At 42.6% G+C, this 23,709-nt stretch overlaps 1 protein-coding gene across 1 annotated transcript in view; it reads right to left on the reverse strand.

The window, feature by feature from the left end:
- CLOCK (clock circadian regulator) overlaps positions 1–23,709 on the reverse strand; it is a 2,173,159-nt gene that overhangs the window by 434,601 nt on the left and 1,714,849 nt on the right. Inside the window, exon 16 of the mRNA XM_044062477.1 lies at positions 13,828–13,903. Coding sequence (XP_043918412.1) covers positions 13,828–13,903 — 76 coding nt within the window. The remainder of the gene's footprint in view (positions 1–13,827; positions 13,904–23,709) is intronic.

Here is a 23,709-nt window from a genome sequence, read left to right on the forward strand (position 1 = left end):
CCAAACCCACGTGTAAAGAACAAACAGCGAGACTGAACCACTTCACATCACTGGTTTTGTGGACCACCTCTGCCCCTTGGGTGATGTGCATTAGAACAGCTTCCCCCTCTGCCTTTGGGAGATCTTTCTCTAGAAGCATCAGATGCAAAGCATTGGGATTTATGAAACCAAATTCTCTTTCTTCTCTTCTTGTTTCCGGGGAAGGTCCTTTGCTGGGTAAAGAATTTGATCCCTATGGCAGATAAAGATTTAACATCCTTCTAACTTCTTGACATAGTCTCTTTAACTCTGGAACCAAACAGAGTTGATCCATCATATGGCGTATTGATGAAGGACATCTTGAAATGTTCTGTAAAATCACACAGCTGCTTCCAGGCATGCCTTCTTATGGAAATGCATGTGTTGGCTGCTTTAGAAGCATACTTTATGGCATTAGAGATGAGATGCATAGAGGTGTCAGACAGCGACTGTTGGGTAAGCCAAATGTGAATCAATGGTTTTTCTTTGACCAGCTGATAAGGTCCCTGGGAGAGATTTGCCAATTTCCTTTGTTAAATACCTCTAAAAATTAGTGCCGTGTGCCAAATAATTAAGTGTTCTGACCAAAAAAAATAAAAAAGTAGATGAGGTGTAGATTGCTTCCCAATTCTCTTTGGTGGATGGACAGAACAACTATCTTCTGCAAGTTCCTTCTTAGTGGCTGATTGTACTATTATAGACCCTACTGCAAGACCCCTGCTCCAATGGATACAGTCTTTGGGACAAGCAAAAACTTCTAATACTTTTAGAAAATATGCTCAGCTCTGCCCAGTTCCTTCCATGCCTGGGAGGAAATAAGGTCTACCGTTTCATCAGCCAGAGGGGTCACCAAAAAAGTAGATGGGCCAGAACTGAAAACCTCAAGAAAAACTGATTCTTCCACAGAAGGCACTGAGAGGACCAACCTCCTTTCTGTCTGAGAAGTTCAAGAATTTCTCCAAAAGAGACGTCCTCAAGGGGGGATCTTGGAGAACCTTCTAACTCATCAAAATCAGTGACAGTGGTAGGAGATTCTTCAAGGGTATCCAAGTGTCCCCTCTTACACTTGTGTTTCCTGTCAAACTCTTCTGTGGGTTGCTCAGAACAGAACTCAGAAATTGACACTCTCTCTCTTGGAAGGAAAGACATGAGACTCCTGGAAACAGGCTATCCTGATGGGATAAGGACAGCAGGCTGTGGATCCTAGGAAAGCCTATGTGGGAGAGTTAGATCTGGTTCCAAAAGGGTAGACCTCTCTCTCTAGGTTGACAGAGTACCCTCTTGAAAGCCTCGAAAGTAGAACTTGACATGGATCCAGCTGTCTGAGCCAAAACTGCTGAAGGTGGCTCAAATCTAGAAGCCATTTGGCTGGGATCTGAGGCTGTCAGCAGACCCAAACTACCAACAGCCGATGTCCCTATATGAGGAAAAGATCTGAAGACCTCGTATCTAATCCTATCTTGTGGGAGTTAACACCAACGGTCCGACTTTGTCAGAGAACTAATCGAGTAGATTAAGTATGGAACCTCAGCTCAGATGCAGACCTGCTCTGGGCAAGAGTCAGATCCAGGGGCTCTAATCTTAGAGATCTGATTGGAAAAGTAGCCATTAAGGAGTAAGGGGAATAAGTGATTCTTCCAGGTCTGATAGTGGTCAAAGCCTGGAGTACCCCCAATTGGATTTGGGTCCAAAGAAATCACCATCATCCTATCCATGTCAGCTTCAGTGAGGCTCCAAGAAGACCAGGCCAACCTCGGAGAAGAAGTAGAGGAGGATGTCCTGTAAGGATAAATTAGAGTTGTGTACACTTACCATAAATGTAGATGTTCAAGTGTATTCACTGCTGCAGTCATCACATTTGGCTTATCCCTGCCAGGGTAGCCCTCAGTCGGCCCGAATAAGAGAGGCTTAGTATGGCTTAGTATTTCTGCGTCCGTTGCCGTCGCTCCAGGACTGATGTCACGTCGTCAGTGATATAAAATAAGGCAGCCGACACCATTAGATCAGTTTTTCTTGCCCTATCAGGAGCACTGAAGAGGGAGCTAGGTTATGGTGGAAGAACACCACCAGTCGAAAGTAAATACCAAAAAGTCCTTGTAAGGAGAGTGAGAGATTGAGAGAGAGACAAGGGGGGGTGGAGGGAGGGAAACCAGGACTGCAACAGTGAATACATTCGAACATCTACATTTATGGTAAGTGTACACAACTGTACTATGTTCTTTGTGTTTCATTGTTGCAGTCATCACATTTGGATTGATTCCAAAAGCTGCAGAAAAGGCTGGAGGCAGTCAAGAAGACTAGGGGCTGGCTAGGATGCCCTGCAAGACTACGGTGGAAAAGAGTGCCCTGAATTTGGAGAAGATAGGCAGGTAGTAATGCTTAGTGAAGGTATGAACAGATGTCCATGTTGCAGCCTCCAGGATGTCCCTGGTGGGGATCCCTGTGAGGAAAGCTGCAGAGGTGGAGGTTGCTCTGGTAGAATGTGTCCTGACCCCCTTGGGTGGAGGATTTCCATGTTGCTTGTAGCAGAAATGGATGCAGTGTGCTATCCATTTGGAAATGGTTTGTTTGGATATGGCTTTGCCCTCTGCTCCTGCAGCAAAGCTGACTAACAATTGATCAGTCTTTCTAAATGATTTAGTCCTGTCTAGGTAGAAGCTGAGCTGTCTGTGCACATCTAGAGAGTGCAGAATCCTTTTCCCCTTGTTTTGTGGGTTAGGGAAAAAGGTGGGCAAATGAATGGATTGGTTAACAGCCACACTGAACACCACTTTTGACATGAAGGATAGGTTAGTCCTCAGGGAGACCCTGTCAGCATGGAAAATGATAAAGGGCTCTACAGCCATTAGTGCTTGTAGCTCGGATACTCTTCTTGCCAAAGTGATGGCCAGAAGCAACACTGTCTTAAAAGAGAGAAACTTTAACTCTGCTGAAGCTGCTGGTACAAAGGGGGGCAGGGTGAGCTTTTCCAACATAAAGTTTAGGTCCCAAGCTGGGGTAGGTGTGCTTCCGGGTGGCCTCAAGTTGTTAGCCCCTTTTGGGAACTGTTTGATGAGAAGATGGGAGAAAAGAGGTGGCTCAGTGCTGAAATGAGCAGAGATGGCAGAGGCATGAATTTTAATAGAAGGGAAGAATAGACCCCCATGTAGTAGGTCAGCAAGGTAATCCAGGATGAGAGGTAGGGATGGCTGTGCGGTTCCGGCTCCCTTAGCCTGGATCCAGGTGCAAAACCTTTTCCACGTGTCAGCATACGACTTTCTAGTGCTAGGGCATCTGGCCTCAAGTATAACATCTAGAACTTGCTTGCTGAGATTGGCAGCTTATGCAGAGGTTAGTGAATAAGCCAGGTTGCCAGATTGAGGGTCTGCAACTGGGGATGCATGACTTCTCCATTCCTCTGGGTCAGGAGTGTTGGTATCTGAGGGAGATGCCATGGTGGCAGGGGTGACAGGCTGCGCAGCAGTGAGTACTTTTGCTGGCGTGGCCAGTCTGGGTCAATAAGGATTGTCCTCAGTTTTTACTCCCCTATTTTGAGCAATACCCTTGAAATGAGTGGTATAGGGGGAAATGTATAGACTGAGAGGTTGACCCACTGAAAGGATAGCACATCCACTTTCCAGGCCTTGCTGTGAGGTTGCCTGGTGCAGAATTTGTTGAACTGATGGTTGGAGTGGGAAGCAAAGAGGTCGACCTTTGGGGTTCCCCATTTCTGGGTTACAAGTGTGAAGGTTCTTTGGTTTAGCTGCCACTCGTGTAGGTCCAGAAGATTTCTGCTTAAGTTGTCTGCCAGAGAGTTTAGAGAGCCTGGCAGAAATTGTGCTAATAGGTGTAGTTGCATGGCTGAGGCCGAGTATCAAAGGGTCATGGCAAGCCTGCACAGAGGGTATGAGTGAGTCCCTCCCTGCTTGTTGATAAACCACATCACAGTGGTGTTGTCTGTTTTGATCAGAAGAGCCCCCGGGGAGAGTAGGGGTCTGAAAGCTGTCACAGCATGCTGGACAGCTAACATCTCTTTTTGGTTGATGTGCAGATGTATTTGATTTGGGCTCCATTGGCCATGAATGCACCTGCCGTCCAGGTGTGCACCCCAGGCATAGTCTGATGCGTCTGTGGTGAGGGTCTGGGAGGCATGGGGTTGTGACAAGGGTAGTCCCTTGTTGTGGTAGCATGCTGCTGACCACCAAAGAAAATCTTTCCTTAAACAACGTATCACTGATATAAGAGTTTTCAGGTCTTGGGAGTGTTGACACCAAAGGCTTTTTAGGTACCACTGTAGTTTCCTCATATGCAGTCTGGCACATGGAATGAGCAGAATGCAAGAAGCCATGAACCCCAGAGCTTGCAGGATTTTCCTTTCGGATAACTGGGGTCTGGTGGCTAGTTGAGAGAAGTAGGCTGTCAGGTAGATTTGTTTTTCTGGTGTAAGGAATGCCATCTGGGATGCTGTGTCCAGGCTTGCTTCCAAGAATGCAATTTTTTGTATGGGCATTAATTTGGATTTCTCTTTACTGATAGTATACCCCAGGAAGGTCAGTAGGTCCTTTATAAAGGTTAGGTGCTTTAGCAGCTTTTCCTGACTGTCTGCCTGAATCAGGCAGTCGTCTAAGTATGGGTAAATTTTAATATTTCTTTGTCTGCTAAAAGCAATGGTGGGAGCCAAACATTTTGTGAAAACTCTGGGAGCAGTGGATAAGCCAAAGAAAAGCACAAAGAACTGAAAGTGCAGTGACCCTGCCCTGAAACGTAGATATTTCCTGCATGATTCCCTGATTGGGAAGTGTAGGTAGGCCTCTTTTAGGTCTAGGGTGGCTAACCAAGCATCCTTGGAGAGCACAGGTAGAAGCTACTGGAGGGTGAGCATTCTGAATTTTGGTATCACCAGAAAGGTGTTTAGAATGGATAGAGCGAGGATGGAGTGCCAGGTGCCCTCTTTTCTGGGTACCAGGAAGAGTTTGGAGTAGAAACCTTGGCCTATCTGTTCTGTTATGCCCTCATAGAGAGCAGGGAAAGGACTTGCTTTTTGGCCTCTTCCCACTGGTTTGGAGAAAGTTCTGGGAACCCTTTTAGGGTTGGTAGAGTGTGGAAATAAAATCTGTACCCATGGGACACTATGTTGAGGACCCAGTGTTCATTGGTAATGGTGGCCCAGGTGCTTGTGTGGAAGAAAAATTTTCCTGCTAGGGGCAATAGCAGGTGGGAAAAAGGAGGTGGAAGTGGAAAGTCATTGTGCATTCTTTCCATGAGGGGGTGGCTTAGCACTCCCTGGTTTTGAAGAGGAGGAACTCCATTGCTTAGATCTCTGCATTCCCTGGGGCTGTTGTCTGGGGGGGGGGGGGTTGCTTCCCCGGGGTCTGGGTTGAACTGACCTGGAGGGGGCAGGAAAGGACCAGTGCTTGGAGGGGCAATGCCTACTGAACCTGGGTGGCTGGTCCTGCAAGAAGTCCTTAACTGTCTGCATAGATTTAGCTTTTTATTCCATCTTTTTTAAGACCTCCTCCGCCTTGGTGTCAAATAAGTTGTCTTTGTGCAAGGGTGCGTCCAATAATTTGGATATGACATGGTCTGGCAACGGCTGTTCCTTAAGCCAAGCATGGCTTCTAAGGACAGGACCAGTGACTGCTGCCCTGTAAGATGCTTCTAGGCCATCAAAACCACACTGTAAGGTGTGCTTAGTTACTTGACTTACAGAATGCATTAACTGTTGTAACTCTATTTTCTGCACAAGCAGGAAAAGATTATATTTTTTGTTTGAGGAGTTCCATGGTATGTTGCTGATATTTCAGCATATGGAACTGACAATTTAGTGCTCTAATAGCAAGAGTAGCAGAGGTGTATACTTTTTTACCCCATCTGTCTAATGCTCGGGAATCCCTGTCTGAGGGGGTGGAATTCGTAGCAGAAGTTGCTTTAATTCCTTTAGGTCCTTGAGAGAGAACCTTGGAGTCAGCAGCAGGATTTTTGAAAAAAAATTTGTGAGAGTCAGGGACTCTGTAGTACCTGTCAGGTTTCCTGGGAGCAGGAGGGAGGGTGTCAGGAGTCAAACTGGATTCCATAAAAACATCATCCACAACATCCAGGACAGGAGGAATAGACAGAGGTCTGTGTTGTGGAAGATCTAACAATTCCATGAGTCTCTTTTTAGACTGAGGGTAGTCCTGACATTCCCATTGGAAATGCTCTCTTAAGGTATAAGGAAAAGTCCTCAGGTGCAGAGGCTGAAGGAATGGATTCCTCTGCATCAGAATCCTCATAAGCAGAGAGGCATTGCATGTCTTCGTATTCAGATGCATCAGAATCATCTGACTCCTGTCCAGATAAAACTACTGGGGACAAATCTTTTTCTTTTGGAAGGGGTACCCTGGCTTCCCCTGATAGGTATTATAAGGTCTTCTGCCATTTTAAGCATTTGAGACTGAGGCAAGGAAGCAGGTGCCTGAGACTGGGTCGTTGGTTTCTTGGGTGTGGTTCATACCCTGGGCCTTAGAAACTTGGTAGTTTTCGAAAGAACGATAGACAAGAAAGGCGTCAATCTGTGTCAAGAATCGGTAGTGCAAAGTATTTCCTCGGAAGCTGTTGCCCGCTCAGCGGCTCCGGACCCATCCAAGGTGGAGACATCCGCAGGATCCTTAGTCAATGAAGAGTCTCGCTGCATACCGGACTCCAAAAGGGTCTCTGTAGTGGCCTGTGAATCCACAGATGCTGGCATCAGGGGGAGAGAAAGCGCCTCACTGAGGACCGGAGAACTGACAACTAGCTTAACAGAAGCGTCATCGGTAGTTTTGGACCTGTGCGGTCTGTCTCTGTCTTTATCCTTATGTTTTTTCAGAAGATCTGCTGTCAGATGGCTTACTGAAGCCATATCTGAATTCGAGGACTGATAGTGAAAATATCTAGCTACAATAAGGGCTCGACGATGTACAGTTCTGGTGTTGAACAAAGCACAAAAGAGACAGTGGGGGACATTGTGGACTGGGCCTAAGCAAGTGATGCAGTAAGAATGAAAGTCTTGGTGTGGTATTTGCTTTCCACAGGCGAGACAATTGCTAACTTTTTCTGACATCGGTTAGAGCAAGAAAACATGATCCCCAGTGGGGTACTTAGCTTTAGAAGACTTCAACTTCATTTCAGAAACGTAAACTCAGGTAGCGGCCGACCGGCACTCATGCAAACTGCTTTTGCTTCAGGCTCCTCGGCAAGAAAGACTGATGTAATGGCGTTGGCTGCCTTATTTTATACCACTGATGACCTGACATCAGTCCTGGAGCGACGGCAACTGACGCAGAAATACTATGCCTCTGTTATTTGAGCCGACTGAGGGCTACCCTGGCAAAGATAACCCAAATGTGATGACTGCAACAGTGAAACACGAAGAACATCAGAGTCTGTCTTGCAAGACTGGAGACCAAAACCTAGGGGAGACAGAATCTGGAGAAAATCTAGGTGAAGTTATGGATCTGAAATGAACATTGGCTATGAAGGTCTAGAGGTCTTAATTGGTGGAGCTGATGAAGGTGTCACAGCTAGAGATCTCTTTTTTTACTGATTTAGATTTCTTGGGGTCCTTTTCTTACTCTTTTTCCACTTTCCATCTCTTTTTGCTTCTCCCTGGGTTTATCAGACCCCTTTTTCAAAGACTAAGACTGAGAAGGGAAAGAAGAAGCAGCTGCAAACTTCCCTGATCTGAAACAGGGCTTTTCTTCTGTGTCAGACTGAAGGCGACCCTTTAGAATCAGCTTATTTCTTCTTTCTAGGATAGCTCATTGTCCAAAAGCCTCATGGGACAGCTCTCTGATCATGTAGCCCAGGCGGGTATGACCCTGACCCTGATTAGCATCCTGCCCTCACCAAGAATGATACCGCAGTATAAAGAAAAAATTATCAATTTCAACAATTGGCTAAGCTTCTGTATCATTCAAAGGGGATCCAGTGTCTGTCAGCCTGGGATGGCATGCTCAACAAGCCTCGTTGCTTCGCAAGAAATGGCTTACACCTGTCACCCCTTTTCGAATACTGGCCAAGGCTATTGCTGCCCCCATAGTGCCTTTTTTAGGCAAGGCTCAAAAGTCAAACCCACCTCCGTAAACAGCACAAATAAAAAAAATGAGGGTTATGCTACTCAACACCAGGAGTTTAAATCTCAAAATGCATGCGCTCAAAGCACTCCTCAGTATGGGGAACGTTGACATCTGTGCAGTAACTGAAACCTGGTTCAAGGCTCCACAGAGCCCCCCAGCACTACCGGGCTACAACTCATATCACACATTTCGGCCACAGAACATGGACTGAAACACAAAAGGAGGGGGTGTATCCATATTAATCAAGGATACCTACATCTCCACGTTAGTGGCACAGCATGATACCTCCGAGATCATCCATGTGCAACTAACATCATGCAAATCTGCAATGCAAATTGTGGCCTGCTACAGATCACCCTCCATGACCCAGGACTATCACTCCGCCTTTCTGGAGACACTGGAAAACATGAAGGTCCTACCGAACACCCTGATATTAGATGATTTTAATTACCCTACCGTTAACTGAGAAAACTACTCAAGTACAAACTCCCAGGTCCAGCACTTCCTGGAATTTATCAACTCAAATGCCCTGGATAAGCTGGTAAACTCTCCTACCAGAGGTGAAAACATACTGAACCTGGTCATCACCAATATGGACGACAGGTGTTCCACACCGGAGGTCAACCTGTCACTGGTTAGATCAGATCATAAACTAATCACTCTGGATGTCCACCCCACATCACCACCGCCAACCAAGGAAACCACAGTGAAAAACTTTTCTATAGCAAACTTCACCTTACTTAAGACAGAGGTGGTAAGTTTCACAGCTCCCACGCTAAAGGATAACAGTGTCCAAGATGCAGGAACCTTTACAAATGCACTCTATGAGCACCTACAAGGATGCATGGTTCGTGCCATCCCTAGCAAAACCAAGACTCACTTCCCTAAGAGAAGGAAACCAATCTGGTGGATCCCTGCCATAAACAGGCTACACAATAGAAGGAGGAAACTAGTTCAGAAAAAAAGCAAATCCCAAGAAGGAAAGACATCCCTGATCAGTATCAGTAAGAAACTAAGATCCCTCATAAAATCCTCCAAGGCTAACTTCGAAAGAAAAATAGCCAAGAATTCGAAAGATAACCACAAAGCCTTCTTTAGCTATGTCAAGAATCTAAGTGGCAACTCGCAGATATGCTTTGAGTTAGTGCAAAATAGCACAAAATATACTGAACCCACTAATATTGCCAACATCCTGGCAGATAGATTAAGTGCAAACTTCACCCCCCTCTCACCCCCAAAAGGGCCCACAACAATACCGGAAAAGTGTAGTGTCCCGGAAATCATAGACACACAGGTGAAAACAGCCCTTTCAAAAGCCAAAAGCACAGCATCAATGGGGCCAGATGGTGTCCCAGGCTGCATCTTGTACGAACTACAGAACGAACTAACCCCCCCCACCTAAACACACTGTTCAACCTCAGCCTCTCCACAGGCTACATGCCCATAGAATGGCACACAGCAACGGTTACTCCGCTCCACAAAGGAGGGGCCACAACTGACCCTGATAACTATCACCCTTTAAGCCTGACTAGCCTGGTCTGCAAGGCTATGGAGCGTATCATCATGGAACTCATTAACAAAGACATTGGGAACCTCCAAACACTTGACCCGACCCAGTTCGGCTTTGTTACGGGCAGATCATGCCTACTAAACCTGGTTGACTTCTTCGAGACAGTCACCAAGGCCAGTCACCAAGGCCATAGATGAGGGGAAGGTAGTTCACACAGCCTATCTTGACCTCGCCAAGGCTTTTGACACCATTCCCCACTCGGGAATTATAGAAAAACTCACCAGCCTGAACAACATAAACCCCTACGTCATGAGATGGGTTGCCAACTGGCTTACAAACAGAACTCACACGGTAAGAATAGCGGGCTCCAGGTCCGACTCTAAACCAGTCACAAGTGGTGTCCCACAAGGCTCAGTCCTGGGACCCCTATTGTTCTGCAAAAACTTCTCAGAAGTATTTGCAAACACAGAAGGACTATGGCTAACCAAGTTCACCGATGACTGCAAATTGGGAGCCATAATTGGCTATCCAGCTGACACGGACATTCTCCAAAAGGGCCTTACTGAGACGGACACCTGGTGTCAAAGTCATAGTCTCAAGCTAAATGCCAAAAAATGCATAGTCATCCCATTTGGGAAAAACAAAACATCCATGAATTACCACATAGGTGGCAGCCCCCTTAATACAGAAGAGGTAATAAGAGATCTGGGGACCCAGGTAGATAGTAATCTCTCCTTTGACAATCATATTGCCAAAGTAGTTAGGAAATCCTTCTATGTAGTCCATCTAATTACTAAAGGGTTTGCATCTAGAAATAAAGAGGTTATAGTACCCCTCTACTCATCTCTCATCAGACCCATCATAGAGTACAATGCCCCATTTGGGATGTACCTCACAAGACGCTTCCAACAGCTGGAAAGACCACAAAAGTACCTCACCAAGAGGATTACTGGCCTCTAACATATGTCCTATGCAGCCCGACTGGAAAAGTTCCAGCTGTACTCAGTCGCATAACGCTTACTCAGAGGTGATCTCTGCCTGACTTACAAAGCCATGTCCAACTCAGAATTGATGGACATGCTCCACCTAAAGAAATCAAGGCACTGCGAGCCACTCGCTCTAGTGAGCTAAACGTCACCACAACAATAAATAGAACATGCTGGAGGGATATATTCCTGTCACAGAGACTCCCCATGCTTTGGAGGAAAATTCCTAACTACATTAGGCAGAGCTCCTCATTAACACTCTTCAAGAGAAACATTGATGAGTGGATGGTTAACAGAAAATACACCCCTGGGATCACTTCATTGGTTCTTCTTGACAGAGGCTCAGTAAATTAATCAATGGGGCGGTGAAAGCCGACACACTCTGGCTAGGCTTATAAATGCCCTCGGGCAGATAGCCTAGTACCTACCTATGAACCTAAATGGGAAGGCTTTTGAGCAATACATGTACTTATCGTACATGTTCAAATTTAATAGCTTGTGGGAGCAAGCTATCCATTTTTAAAACTGGAGGGCTTATCAGCCATTTTCACATACAAAGAGGAAGATAAAATAAAATGACAGAAAATAAGTTGAGCACAACAAGCGCAAGAGCTAAAGAGGGAAGGGGTACAAAATTAGCCCAAATGGAAAGTACTTAACTATTAATATACATTTTTTTCTTGAAAAACCACACCTGAGTATCAAGATCTATTAAATGAGATTTGAGGTAGCCTGCCCCTACACAGAGACTACAGGCAGGGGAGGAGCCACAGCACCAGATCCACAGCTCAGAAGTGTTCAAAGCCAGATCCAAGGTTGGGTCCAAGACCCATATGGTGAGGAAGGATGGAAAAGGCAACATCACATTTCAAAGAATGTTCTGTTCTTCAGTGGAAGTCCAAACTGCAGTGGTTGGTAAACGTATATTCCAAGGGCCAAACAGTCATGGTACAAGAAAACATTCCCAGAGAAGCATTACAGGCAGCAACAACTTCCTTAGAGAATGACCTATCACCTCAAGCAACTGGGGTTTGTTCATGTTCTGGTGACAAAACACTGCATATCTCATAATACACAGGGATAAGGTCTAACAGGAACAAAGGAAACCAATCTGTCTTCCTGTGCTTGCTGAGCATGCAGAACAAAAGCTGTACTGCTGTAGTGCATCTTGAGCATACATGTCTATGGAAGAAAAATAGTTCTAGTTCTGAGTTTAAGACCACTTAAAATATTAAAAATCCATTTCCACAAAATAAAGTTTTGCCAAGATTTCACAGCTGATACTCTGAAGAAAAAAAGCTGCTAGTTTCAAATTGTCTTATTACTCATTTTTAAACAAAAAGTATTTTTTGTGATTTTTTTTTTTTTACGGTGGGAAGGTAAACATTCATCCAACAATGGACCTAGACAAACCTGATCTAATTTACTGATCTAACTGATCTTCTGTAACAATCCTTTACATTTTCAATTAACTTACTCAGACTTACAGCACTTTTATATATATTTATATTAAACATCCATAGTTACTTATGGCATTATGACGTTTTCTGGCTGATTTCCCTAATTAAGTGATTTTCTAAACTGACAATAGGAAGCATAAGGGTGAAGTATAACTAACAAAATTACTCAAATTGTTTATCTGGGATGGTGTGCAATGCAGATATTGTCACTGTTATTTATATTTTCATAGCAGAAAGTTTCATGTTACGGTAGGAAATGCTGTGGGGAGACAGAAAAAGATATGTTCACTGTCCATGTAAAATACAACATGCTGGAGGTGTTTGCAAGCAATTACCAAGACGTGCAATGTTTCAAAATGTACCTAAATATTTCTGCCACCAAGTGACCTGCAAATTATTGCACAGCATTAGATGAAGCCATAGATGGTGTTGAAAAAAACAGTCACTGATATTTGAACTATAACTTGTACATCTTGAAACCTGGCTTTGTGATGTAGAGGGATGGAGCCTTGACTGTGACCCAGGCAACTGGGGTTCAATTACAGGTCCCAATACTGGAGGAGCCAGACAGGGAGGAGGAGGAGTGAATGGACATGGCCCACTCCTCTTCCAGAGAGGTTGGTGTTTGTGTGCAATTATATGTGCACAGGGTGGTGTAATCTGCCTGGTGGTGACCAGAGAGACCACCACTCTTACCACAGAGGGGGAAAGGGAGGGCCACACTGAGTAAATGCTCCTTGTAGAAGGGAAGGGAAGAGACTCTCAGCTGTCAACCTATTGCAATTCTCCTCTCCAGCACTTTGCCAAGTATGCTTGAGGTTACTGCCAGGCAGAAAATATAAAACCATCCTACCACCCCTAGTGGCTGCCTCAGTGACAATCACTCTGTTGTTTCCCAGCCAGTAAAAGGAATAAATAAGGTCACAGAAAGACAGGGTTTGATGTTCAGCATGCCATGGGGACAAAGCAACTTCTACCTCCTGAGAGATACCTAGTATTAATTATATTTTAATTATACAAATAATAATTTTCATATTTCTGTAAATATCTCTATAAACAAGCACTCACAAAGGATGTTTTGATGTTACACATATAGGTTGTAGAGTTTCCAAGATATGAAATGTTGTTTGTGAAACTTATGAAAAACAGAATTTTGGGTTTGTACATTTTATAATACAATGCAGTGTTGCAGACTGTGAATGCACTCACTATTACTATAAAGAACACTGCTTATTAATTACATTGATGCTGTTACATTTGGACAGCACTGACTGCTCATAACATATTTACATTTCATCTGCCTTATGTTTTTCAACTTGATTTTTCAAAAAATGCACTAAAATGTGAGGATGCATGTAAGCTGCTAAAGGTGTGATATTCCACAGTTCAGATGTGCTAATGAGTTATAATTCAGTTCATGGCAAGTGATAAACTTCATTAGTTATGTGCTTTCAATGCTGGAATAAAAAAATACAGTGACAACAGTAAGAAAAGGTGGAATGTTTTGCACCAAAAATGCACTAATAAGTATTCTGCACAAGGTACTATTTTTAACAACTCTGCATACATGGCATCCATCTCAGTAACAACCATCAAATGATTTGGTACCAACAGCATTCTAGTCAACAGATACTGGAAACATAACTAAGAGCACCCAACACACAAACAAGAAAAAAAGGAGCACAAAAACAGTAAAATATATAAGAAACAGTAAAGGATAAGACTCTGTAAACTGTACTGTATAAACCTCTATAACTAAGCAAGACTGTTTCATTTACCTTGTCTCCACTAATTTCAGAAGGAGGGTCCTCAGCATCCAGATCCCGTCTTCTTTCTGCCCGCACTTCTGCATAGCTAACAAAAAGATGGATATTAGTGGATTAGCAGAGTAATCTACTTCAGATGCTTGTTTAACAAATATTCTGTTAAAATGTACAAACCTTCTGATTAAATGAAAATTACCAGGTCCTTCTCATGTTGTGGAATTTTCGGTCAGACTTCTCCAATAATATTCTGTGTCCCTGAGATGTTATACCTCAGATGTGGCACCATACACTTTGAAGGGCTGCAGCAAAGACTATATATAGCCAAGGTCCCACCTTGTGCTTGTTTCCTCATTTATCACCCATGTCTTGATGTCTGCAAACAGTGTGACCTAGTTCCCCATACATGAGGTCTGAGACAATTACACTGAAAAGGCACAACCCAGAACCGATCCCTGAGGAACATCACCTCCCACTTGTGTCTTCTTTTCTCTAGTACACCATCACTACTACTGCTTGCTTGCAGTTCTCTGTGCCATCCTTAAGAGAGAGTTTTGTGCAAATGAACTTAATATAGCAGAAGATGTTTTAACAGATCACTATTACAGTAAAGTACAGTTGTGTACACTTACCATAAATGTAGATGTTAGAGTGTATTCACTGTTGCAGTCATCACATTTGGGTTATCCCTGCCAGGGTAGCCCTCAGTCGGCCCGAATACCAGAGGCTTAGTATTTCTGCATTGGTTCCTGTCACACCAGGACTGACGTCAGGACGTCAGTGGCATAAAAACAGGCAACCAACGTCATTACATCAGTTTTTCTTGCCCTGTCAGGAGCCCCCAATAGGGAGCTAGGTTATGGTGGAAGAACACCACCAATGGAAAGTAACTATCAAAAATTCCTTGTAAGGAGAGAGAGAGAGAAAGAGAGAAGACAAGGGGGATGGAGGGAGGGAAACCAGGACTGCAACAGTGAATACACTTGAACATCTACATTTATGGTAAGTGTACACAGCTGTACTATGTTCTTCATGTTTCACTGTTGCAGTCATCACATTTGGATTGATTCCCAAAGCTGAAGAAATGGGTGGAGGTAGTCAAAAAGACTGGGGGCTGGCTAGGATGCCCTGCAAGACTGCAGTGGCAACTCTACCCTGGATTTGGAGAAGATAGGCAGGCGGTAATGCTTGGTGAAGGTATGAACAGATGTCCATGTTGCAGCCTCCAGGATGTCCCTGGTTGGGACCCCAATGAGAAAAGTTGCAGAGGTGGAGGTTGCTCTGGTGGAATGTATCTTGACCCCTGGAGGGATGTTTTCCGTGCTGTTTGTAGCAGAAATGGATGAGTGCGCTATCCATTTAAAAATTGTTTGTTTGGATATGGCCTTGCCCTATGCTCCTGCAGCGAAGCTGACTAGCAATTGATCATTTTTACTAAAAGATTTAGTCCTGTCCTGGTAGAATCTGAGCTGTCTGTGCAGGTCTAGAGAGTGCAGAATCCTTTCCCCCTTGTTTTGTGGTTTAGTGAAAAAGGTGGGCAAATGAATAGATTGGTTGAGTGCCACACTGGACACCACTTTTGGCATGAAAGATGGGTTAGTCCTGAGGAAGACCCTGCCAGCATGGAAAATGATAAATGGCTCTACAGCCATAAGTGCTTGTAGCTCTGATACTCTTCTAGCTGAAGTGATGGTCAGAAGCAAGGCTGTCTTCCAAGAGAGAAATTTTTAACTCTGCTGAAGCTCAGGTTCAAAGGGGGCAGGGTGAGCTTTTCCAACACAAAGTTTAGGTCCCAAGCTGGGGTAGGAGCTCTTCTGGGTGGCCTCAAGTTGTCAGCCCCCTTAAGAACTGTTTGAGGAGAGGGTGCAAGAAAAGAGATGGCTCTGTGCTGAAATGAGCAAAGATGGCAGAGACATGAATTTTAATAGAAGAGAAGGGTAAACCCTTGTGTAGTAGGTCTGCCAGGTAATCCAGGATGAGAGTTAGGGAGGGCTGTGCCGTTCTGGCTCCCTTAGCCTGGATCCAGTGCAAAACCTTTTCTACTTGTCAACATAAGACTTTCTAGTGCTGGGGCATCTGGCCTCATGTATAACATCTAGAACTTGTTTGCTCACACTGTAAGCTTGAGGAAAGGTCAGGGAATAAGCCAGGCTCCCAGACTGAGGGTCTGCAATTGGGGGTGCATGAATTCTCCACTCCTCTGAGTCAGGAGTGTTGAGATCTGAGGTAGGTGCCATGGTGGCATGGCTGACAGGCAGCACAGCAGTGGGTACCAGGGCTGGAGTGGCCAGTCTGGGGCAATCAGCATTGTCCTTGGTTTTTCCTCCCTTATTTTGAGCAGAACCCTTGAAATAAGTGGTAGAGGTGGAAATGCATAGACCGAGAGGTTTACTCACTGGAAGGATACAGCATCCACTTTACAGACCTTGCTGTGAGGTTCCCTGGTGCAGAATTTGCTGAGCTGATGATTGGAGTGGGAGGCAAAGAGGTCTCCCCTTGGGGTGCCCCATTTCTGGGTTATAAAGGTGAAAGTTCTTTGGTCTAGCTGCCACTCATGTGGGTCTAGCAGGTTTCTGCTTAAGTTGTCTGCCAGAAAGTTTAGAGACCGTGGCAGGAATTGTGCTAACAGGTATAGCTGCATGGCTCAGGCCAAGTGCCAAAGGGTAATGGCGAGCCTGCACAGGGGATAAGAGTGAGTCCCTCCCTGCTTGTTAATGTACCACATTACCGTGGTGTTGTCTGTTTTGATCAGTAGAGGCCCTAGGGAAAGTAGGGGTCTGAAAGCTGTCAGGGCGTGCTGAACAGCTAACATCTCTTTTTGGTTGATGTGCAGATGTATTTGATTTGGACTCCATTGGCAATGAATGCACCTGCCGTCCAGGTGTGCACCCCAGACATAGTCTGATGCATCTGTGGTGAGGGTTTCGGCGGCGTGGGGTTTAAAGAAGGGAAGTCCCTTGTTGTGGTAGCATGCTGCTGCCCACCAAAGGAAATCTTTCCTTACACAAGGTATCATTGGTATAAGAGTTTCCAGGTCTTGAGAGTGCTGCCAGCAAAGGCTTTTTAGGTACCACTGTAGTTTCCTCATATGCAGTCTGGCATATGGAATGAATAGAATGCAAGAAGGTTCGAGACACAGAAGCCCACAAAGACAATATGCTTCACCAAAAAGTTTTATTACACTCAAGAAAACAATCAAAGTAAGCGCTTTCGACTTATTCCAGTGAATAAGTCTTCCTCAGACAGCCCCTCTACCTAAGTCAGGTAATCACATGTTAAAATCCATTAAAGGTGAATCATTAAATATTACAAAGCTAAAATTAAAAAAATGACAGTATGATAATGATAAATATCATGAATGAAATGGATCACTTCATTATTAAAAAGGTAAAATTCATATATTTTCTACAGCAATTTACACTAATAGGGCTTACTAAAAATTCTACTTAAAACTCTAGAATATAAAAAACAAAAATCTATATAAATAATACATAAAAATGTGTAAGACGATGTAAATACTGTATGAACTGTATAGGTAAAATATAAAATGTAAAAATGCAGCAAGACCTAATAATCAGCGACCACAAGGACCCAATTAAATACTAAAATACTAGAAATTCTTTAACTTAAAAATTACTCAGCAGCAATGTTGCTCACCCTGTAGTAATTAAACTTTTAAATGAAGTGCATTATTATACTACTAAACAATTTGTGTTTAAAGTAAATAAATATTCATGCTAATTCTCATTCAATGTATTGAACCAAGTACCTAAAACTCTATCTTTGTATACTTCTGAGTTTCAACACACAGGCCAAAGAACACATGTCATTCAGTCCTGGTGGATGATAGGCATTTAATCTTAATTGCCACGAGAGCTCCTGAAATTCCTACAGTGTGGAAAAAGGTCCACCCCTTATATTAAAATCTATCTGATCAATAACTTGGAAGCTAAAATTGTGTTCAGGAAAATCATGAACATGTTTTGCAAGGGCAGTCTCAAGCTTAGATTTTTTTTAATACTGTACAAATGTTCGTAAACTCTGTCCCTGAGTCTATGATCTGTCTTCCCAGTGTAGAAACAAGGACAGAGTCTACAGAAAGCCAAATACACTATGCCATTGGAAAGACAATTATATCAGTTGGTGGCTAAATATTTTCTATCTCTTATAGTAAATGACTTACTAATGTCCATGTGTCTACAATAAGGACAATTTTCACATTTATAAATCCCAATAATTCCAGAACGGGGGCAATTTAGTCTCTCCAATAGATTTTTTAAATTCAAACCCCTTCTATAAGCAAACCTAGGGGTTGGCTCCACAATGTTGACCAAATCAGTATCTGTTAACAGTAAATCCCAATTTTTAATAATTATTTGCCTAATAATACCAACATCAATGCTGTAAGAAGTAATGAAAGTAAGTCTAAAAGGATCAGTAGTCCTTAACTGCTCAAAGATAGGAGAATCAACACCCAAAATAGGTTGAAAATGACAGTTAGCCCTTTTCAATTTAACTTCTGAAACCAAATCTTGGATTAATTGTGTAGGATAACCTCATTTAACAAACATGACATGCAATAATTCACATTCAACTCTAAAATGAAATTAATCGGTCACTATTCGTGCCACTCTCACCAGTTGACCCTTCACTATAGAACTCTTCTGCTGAAATGGGTGACAACTGATGAAATGAAGAAATGCATCAGAATACGTTTGTTTCTTATGTACTCCTACTTTAAACGAATGTGAAACCCTATCTTTAAACAATTCAATATCCAAATAAGTTATACTCTCCATTCCTACATTATAGGTGAATTTCAGAAATTGAGTTGAGCCATTCAAATAAGTAACAAAGTTCGAGATGTCATCTGGAGAACCATTAAATAAAATAAAGACATCATTAAAATATCTGGTACAATAAAAAATGTTTTCTTTGAACATATTGCTGCTATTAAAAACATACTGCTGCTCCCATTGGGCCATTACTAAGTTTGCAAAGCTAGCCCCACAGGGAGAGCCCATCGCAACCCCTGATTTCTATAAATAATAATTTCTATTAAAGAAAAAGAAATTATTATTTAAAATAACATCCAGTAATTCATCCACCGATTCACTTTCCCTTTCAGGGCAACCCTTAGATCTAATAAGGTCAGTCACCCATTCAATACCTAAGTCAATGGGTATGACCATATAGAGGTCTTTGACATCAATGGTTAAAAATAGGATGTCTTCTTTATATTCCAAATCATTAATATGTTCAAGAATGACCAGGAATCCCTGCAAACATGCTCAAACATCCCCACATATTTCTTTAATGTTACATCTACAAATTTTGCTAGTGGGTATGTTATACAATTCCTCCCATTGACTATCGGAAGCAATGGGGGATCATCCAGAGCTTTGTGAATTTTCGGAATCCCGAAAATCACCAGGGTGATAGGGGCCAAGTTACTCATATAGTTATAAAGATCTAAAGGGATTCTAGATTCAATGAAAAGGTCATTCAGAAAAGTTTTAAATTTTCGCTGGGCCCTATTCATTTAATTCAAAGAAGAAATAATATAATGATCGGAACCAAAAAGCTTAATCATACGTTTAGTGTAATCCTCATTGTCAAAAAAGACAAGCCCTCCGCCTTTGACAGGTTTAACTACCCTAACGTCTTGAAAGCTCAAGTAACTCAAGCTCTCTTTTTCCTCCTTAGAAAAATTACTAAGGGTACTTAAAGATTTTCTACTCCCATGTTCCAGTTTATCACGTAAATCAAGTTCACATATTTGTTCAATCACTTGTAAACGTGGAAGTAAAGGAGGGTTAAAGGTACTACGAACTTTACATTAATTAGTTGATCAAATTTCCCCTTTAAACAAAGATTGCATTTTAACCACTGATGTCTAAGACCTCTATACAGTCATACCCATTGGCTTAGGTATTGAATGGGTGATTGACCTTATTAGATCTAAGGGTTGCCCTGAACGGGAAAGTGAATTGGTGGATGAATTACTTGATGTTATTTTAAATAATAATTTCTTTGTCTTTAATGGAAATTATTATTTATAGAAATCAGGGGTTGCAATGGGCTCTCCCTGTGGGGCTAGCTTTGCAAAGTTAGTAATGAGTCCACTCAATTTCTGAAATTCACTTATAATGTAGGAATGGAGAGTATAACATATTTGGATAATTGTTTAAAGATAGAATTTCACATTCGTTTAAAGCAAGAGTACACAGGAAACAAATGTATTCCAATGCATTTCTTCATCTCACCAGTTGTCACCCATTTCAGCAGAAGAAATCTATAGTGAAGGGTCAACTTGTGAGAGCGGCATGAATAGTGACAGACAAATTTGATTTTAGAGTTGAATGTGAATTATTGCATGACATGTTTGTTAAACGAGGTTATCCTACGCAATTAATCCAAGATTTGGTATCAGAAGTTCAATTGAAAAGGGCTAATTGTCATTTTCAACCTATTTTGGGTGTTGATTCTCCTATCTTTGAGCAGTTAAGTACTACCGATCCTTTTAGACTTACTTTCATTACTTCTTACAGCATTGATGTTGGTATTATTAGGCAAATAATTATTAAAAATTGGGATTTACTGGTAACGGATGCTGATTTGGTCAACATTGTGGAGCCAACCCCTAGGTTTACTTATAGAAGGGGTTGAATTTAAAAAAAAATCTATTGGCGAGACTAAACTGTCCCCGTTCTAGAATTATTGGGATGTATAAATGTGAAAATTGTCCTTATTGTAGACACATGGACGTTGGTAAGTCATTTACTATAAGAGACAGAAAATATTTAGCCACCGACAGATATAATTGCCTTTCCAAGGGCATAGTGTATTTGGCTTCCTGTAGACACTGTCCTTCTTTCTACATTGGGAAGGCAGATTGTAGACTCAGGGAAATAGTTTACGAACAATTGTACAGTATAAAAAAAATCTAAGCTTGAGAATGTCCTTGCAAAACATGTTCATTACTTTCCTGAACACAATTTTAGTTTCTGTGTTATTGATCAGATAGATTTTAATATAAGGGGTGGACCTTTTTCCACATTGTTGGAATTTCAGGAGCTCTCGTGGCAATTAAGATTAAATGCCTATCATCCACCAGGACTGAATGACATGTGTTCTTTGGCCTGTGTGTTGAAACTCAGAAGTATACAAAGATAAGAGTTTTAGGTACTTGGTTCAACACACTGAATGAGAGTTAGCATGAATACTTATTTACTTTAAACACTAATTGTTTAGTAGTGTAATAATGCACTTCATTTAAATGTTTAATTACTACAGGGTGAGTAACATTGCTGCTGATTAATTTTTAGGTTAAAGAATTTCTAGTATTTTAGGATTTAATTAGGTCCTTGTGGTCGCTGATTATTAGGTCTTGCTGCATTTTTACATTTTATATTTTACCTATACAGTTTATATACTATTTATATCGTCTTATACATTTTTATGTATTCATATAGATTTTTGTTTTTTATATTTCTTCAGTTTAATATTTTATTAATTCAGTATTTAAATGATCTAGAGCTTCAAGTAGAATTTTTAGTAAGCCCTATTAATGTAAATTGCTATAGAAAATATATGAATTTTACCTTTTTAATGATGAAGTGATCCATTTCATTCATCATATTTATCATTATCATACTGTCATTTTTAAATTTTAGCTTTGTAATATTTAATGATTCACCTTTAATGGATTTTAACATGTGATTACTTGACTTATGTATTTAAAGCAGGATGTGAGGTAAAGGGGCTGTCTGAGGAAGACATATTCACTAGAATAAGTCGAAAGCGCTTGCTTTGATTGTTTTTTTGAGTGTAATAAATCTTTTTGGTGAAGCATATTGCCTATGTGGGCTTCTGCCTCTCGGAGCCAGCAGATTTGAGGAATCGTTTTGGTCTGCATTTTCTTCAATAGAATGCAAGAAGCCATGAACCTTAGAGCTTGCAGGATTTTCCTTGCGGATAACTGGGTTCTGGTGGCTAGTTGAGAGAAGTAGGCTGTCAGGTAGGTTTGTTTTTCTGGTGTACGGAATGCCATCTGGGATGCTGTGTCCAGGCTTGCTCCCAGGAATACAATTTTTTGTGTGGGCACTAATTTAGATTTCTTTTCGTTGATAGTATACCCCAGGCAGGTCAGTAGGTCCTTTACAAAGCTCAGGTGGTTTAGCAGCTTTTCCTGACTGTCTGCCTGAATCAGGCAGTCATCAAAGTATGGGTAAATTTTAATATTTCTTTGTCCGCAAAAAGCAATGGCGGGAGCCAAACATTTTGTGAAAACTCTGGGAGCAGTGGATAAGCCAAAGGAAAGTGCATAAAACTGAAAGTGCAGTGATCCTGCTCTAAAACGTAGGTATTTCCTGCATGATTCCCTGATTGGGATGTGTAGGCAGGCCTCTTAAGTCTAGGGTGGCTAACCAAGCATACTTGGAAAGCATAGGAAGAAGCTGCTGGGGGGTGAGAATATTGAATTTTGGTATCACCAGAAAGGTGTTTAGAATGGACAGATCGAGGATGGGGCACCATGTGGCCTCTTTCCTGGGTACCAGGAAGAGTCTGGAGTAGAAACCTTGGCCTACTGTTCTGCAGGAACATGCTCTGTTGCCCTCATAGAGAGGAGAGAAAGGACTTGTTTTTTGGCCTCTGGCCACTGGTTTGGGGGAAGATCTGGGAACACTTTTGGGATTGGCAGAGTGTGGAAATAAAATGTGTATCCCTGGGACACTGCTGAGGAGCCAGCAGTCGCTGGTGATGGTTGCCCAGTTGCTTGTGTGGAAGGAGAGTTTTCCTCCTAGGTGCAAGTGCAGGTGGGCAGAGGGAGGGGTGGAAGTGTAAAGTTATTGTGAGCTCTTAACATAAGGAGGTGGCTTTGCACTCCCTGGTTTTGAAGAGGAGGAACTCCATTGCTTAGATCTCTGCGTTCCCTGGGGCTGTTGTCTGGGGGGCCTGCTTCCCCTGGGTGTGGGCTGAGCTGACCTGGGGGGGGGGCAGGAAAGGACCAGTGCTTGGAGGGGCAATGCCTACTGAATCTTGGTGGCTGGACCTGTAGGAAGTCTTTAACTGTCTGCATAGATTTAGCTTTTTCTTCCATCTTTTTTAAGACCTCTTCTGCCTTGGTGCCAAATAAGTTGTCTTTGTGCAAGGGTGCGTCCAGTAATTTGGATTTGACATGGTCTGGCAAGGTCTGTTCCTTAAGCCAAGCATGCCTTCTAAGTACAGAACCAGTGACTGCTGCCCTGCTAGATGCTTCTAGGGCTTCAAAACCACATTGTAAGGTGTGCTTAGTCACTTGACTTGCAGAATGCATTAACTCTTGTAACTCTTTATTTTCTGCACAAGCAGGGAAAGAAGATATTTTTTGTTTAAGGAGTTCCATGGTATGTTGCTGATATTTCAGCATATGGAATTGACAATTTAATGCTCTAATAGCAAGAGTAACAGTGGTGTATACTTTTTTACCCCATTTGTCTAGAGATTGGGAATCCCTATCTGAGGGGGTGGGAATCTTAGCTGAAGTTGCTTTGATTCGTTTAGGTCCTTGAGAGATGACCTCGGGGTAGGCAGTAAGATTTTTGAAAATAAATTTGTGAGAGTCAGGGACTCTATAGTACCTGTCAGGTTCCCTGGGAGTAGGAAGGATGGTGTCAGCGTTCAGACTATAGTTCACAAAAACATTATCCACAACATCCAGGATAGGGGAATGGTCAGAGGTCTGTGCTGTGGAAGATCTAAGAATTCCCTGAGTCTCTTTTTTGACTGAGGATAGTCCTGACATTCCCTTTGGAAATTCTCCCTTAAAGTATGTAGGGTTTCCCCAAAGGAAACGTCCTCGGGTGGAGAGGCTGAAGGGACAGATTCCTCTGCATCAGAATCATCATAAGCAGA

Source organism: Protopterus annectens, chromosome 2.part1 (genome assembly GCF_019279795.1).
Source record: "Protopterus annectens isolate FY-2018-M chromosome 2.part1, PAN1.0, whole genome shotgun sequence".
In the NCBI taxonomy this organism is placed as follows: domain Eukaryota; kingdom Metazoa; phylum Chordata; order Ceratodontiformes; family Protopteridae; genus Protopterus; species Protopterus annectens.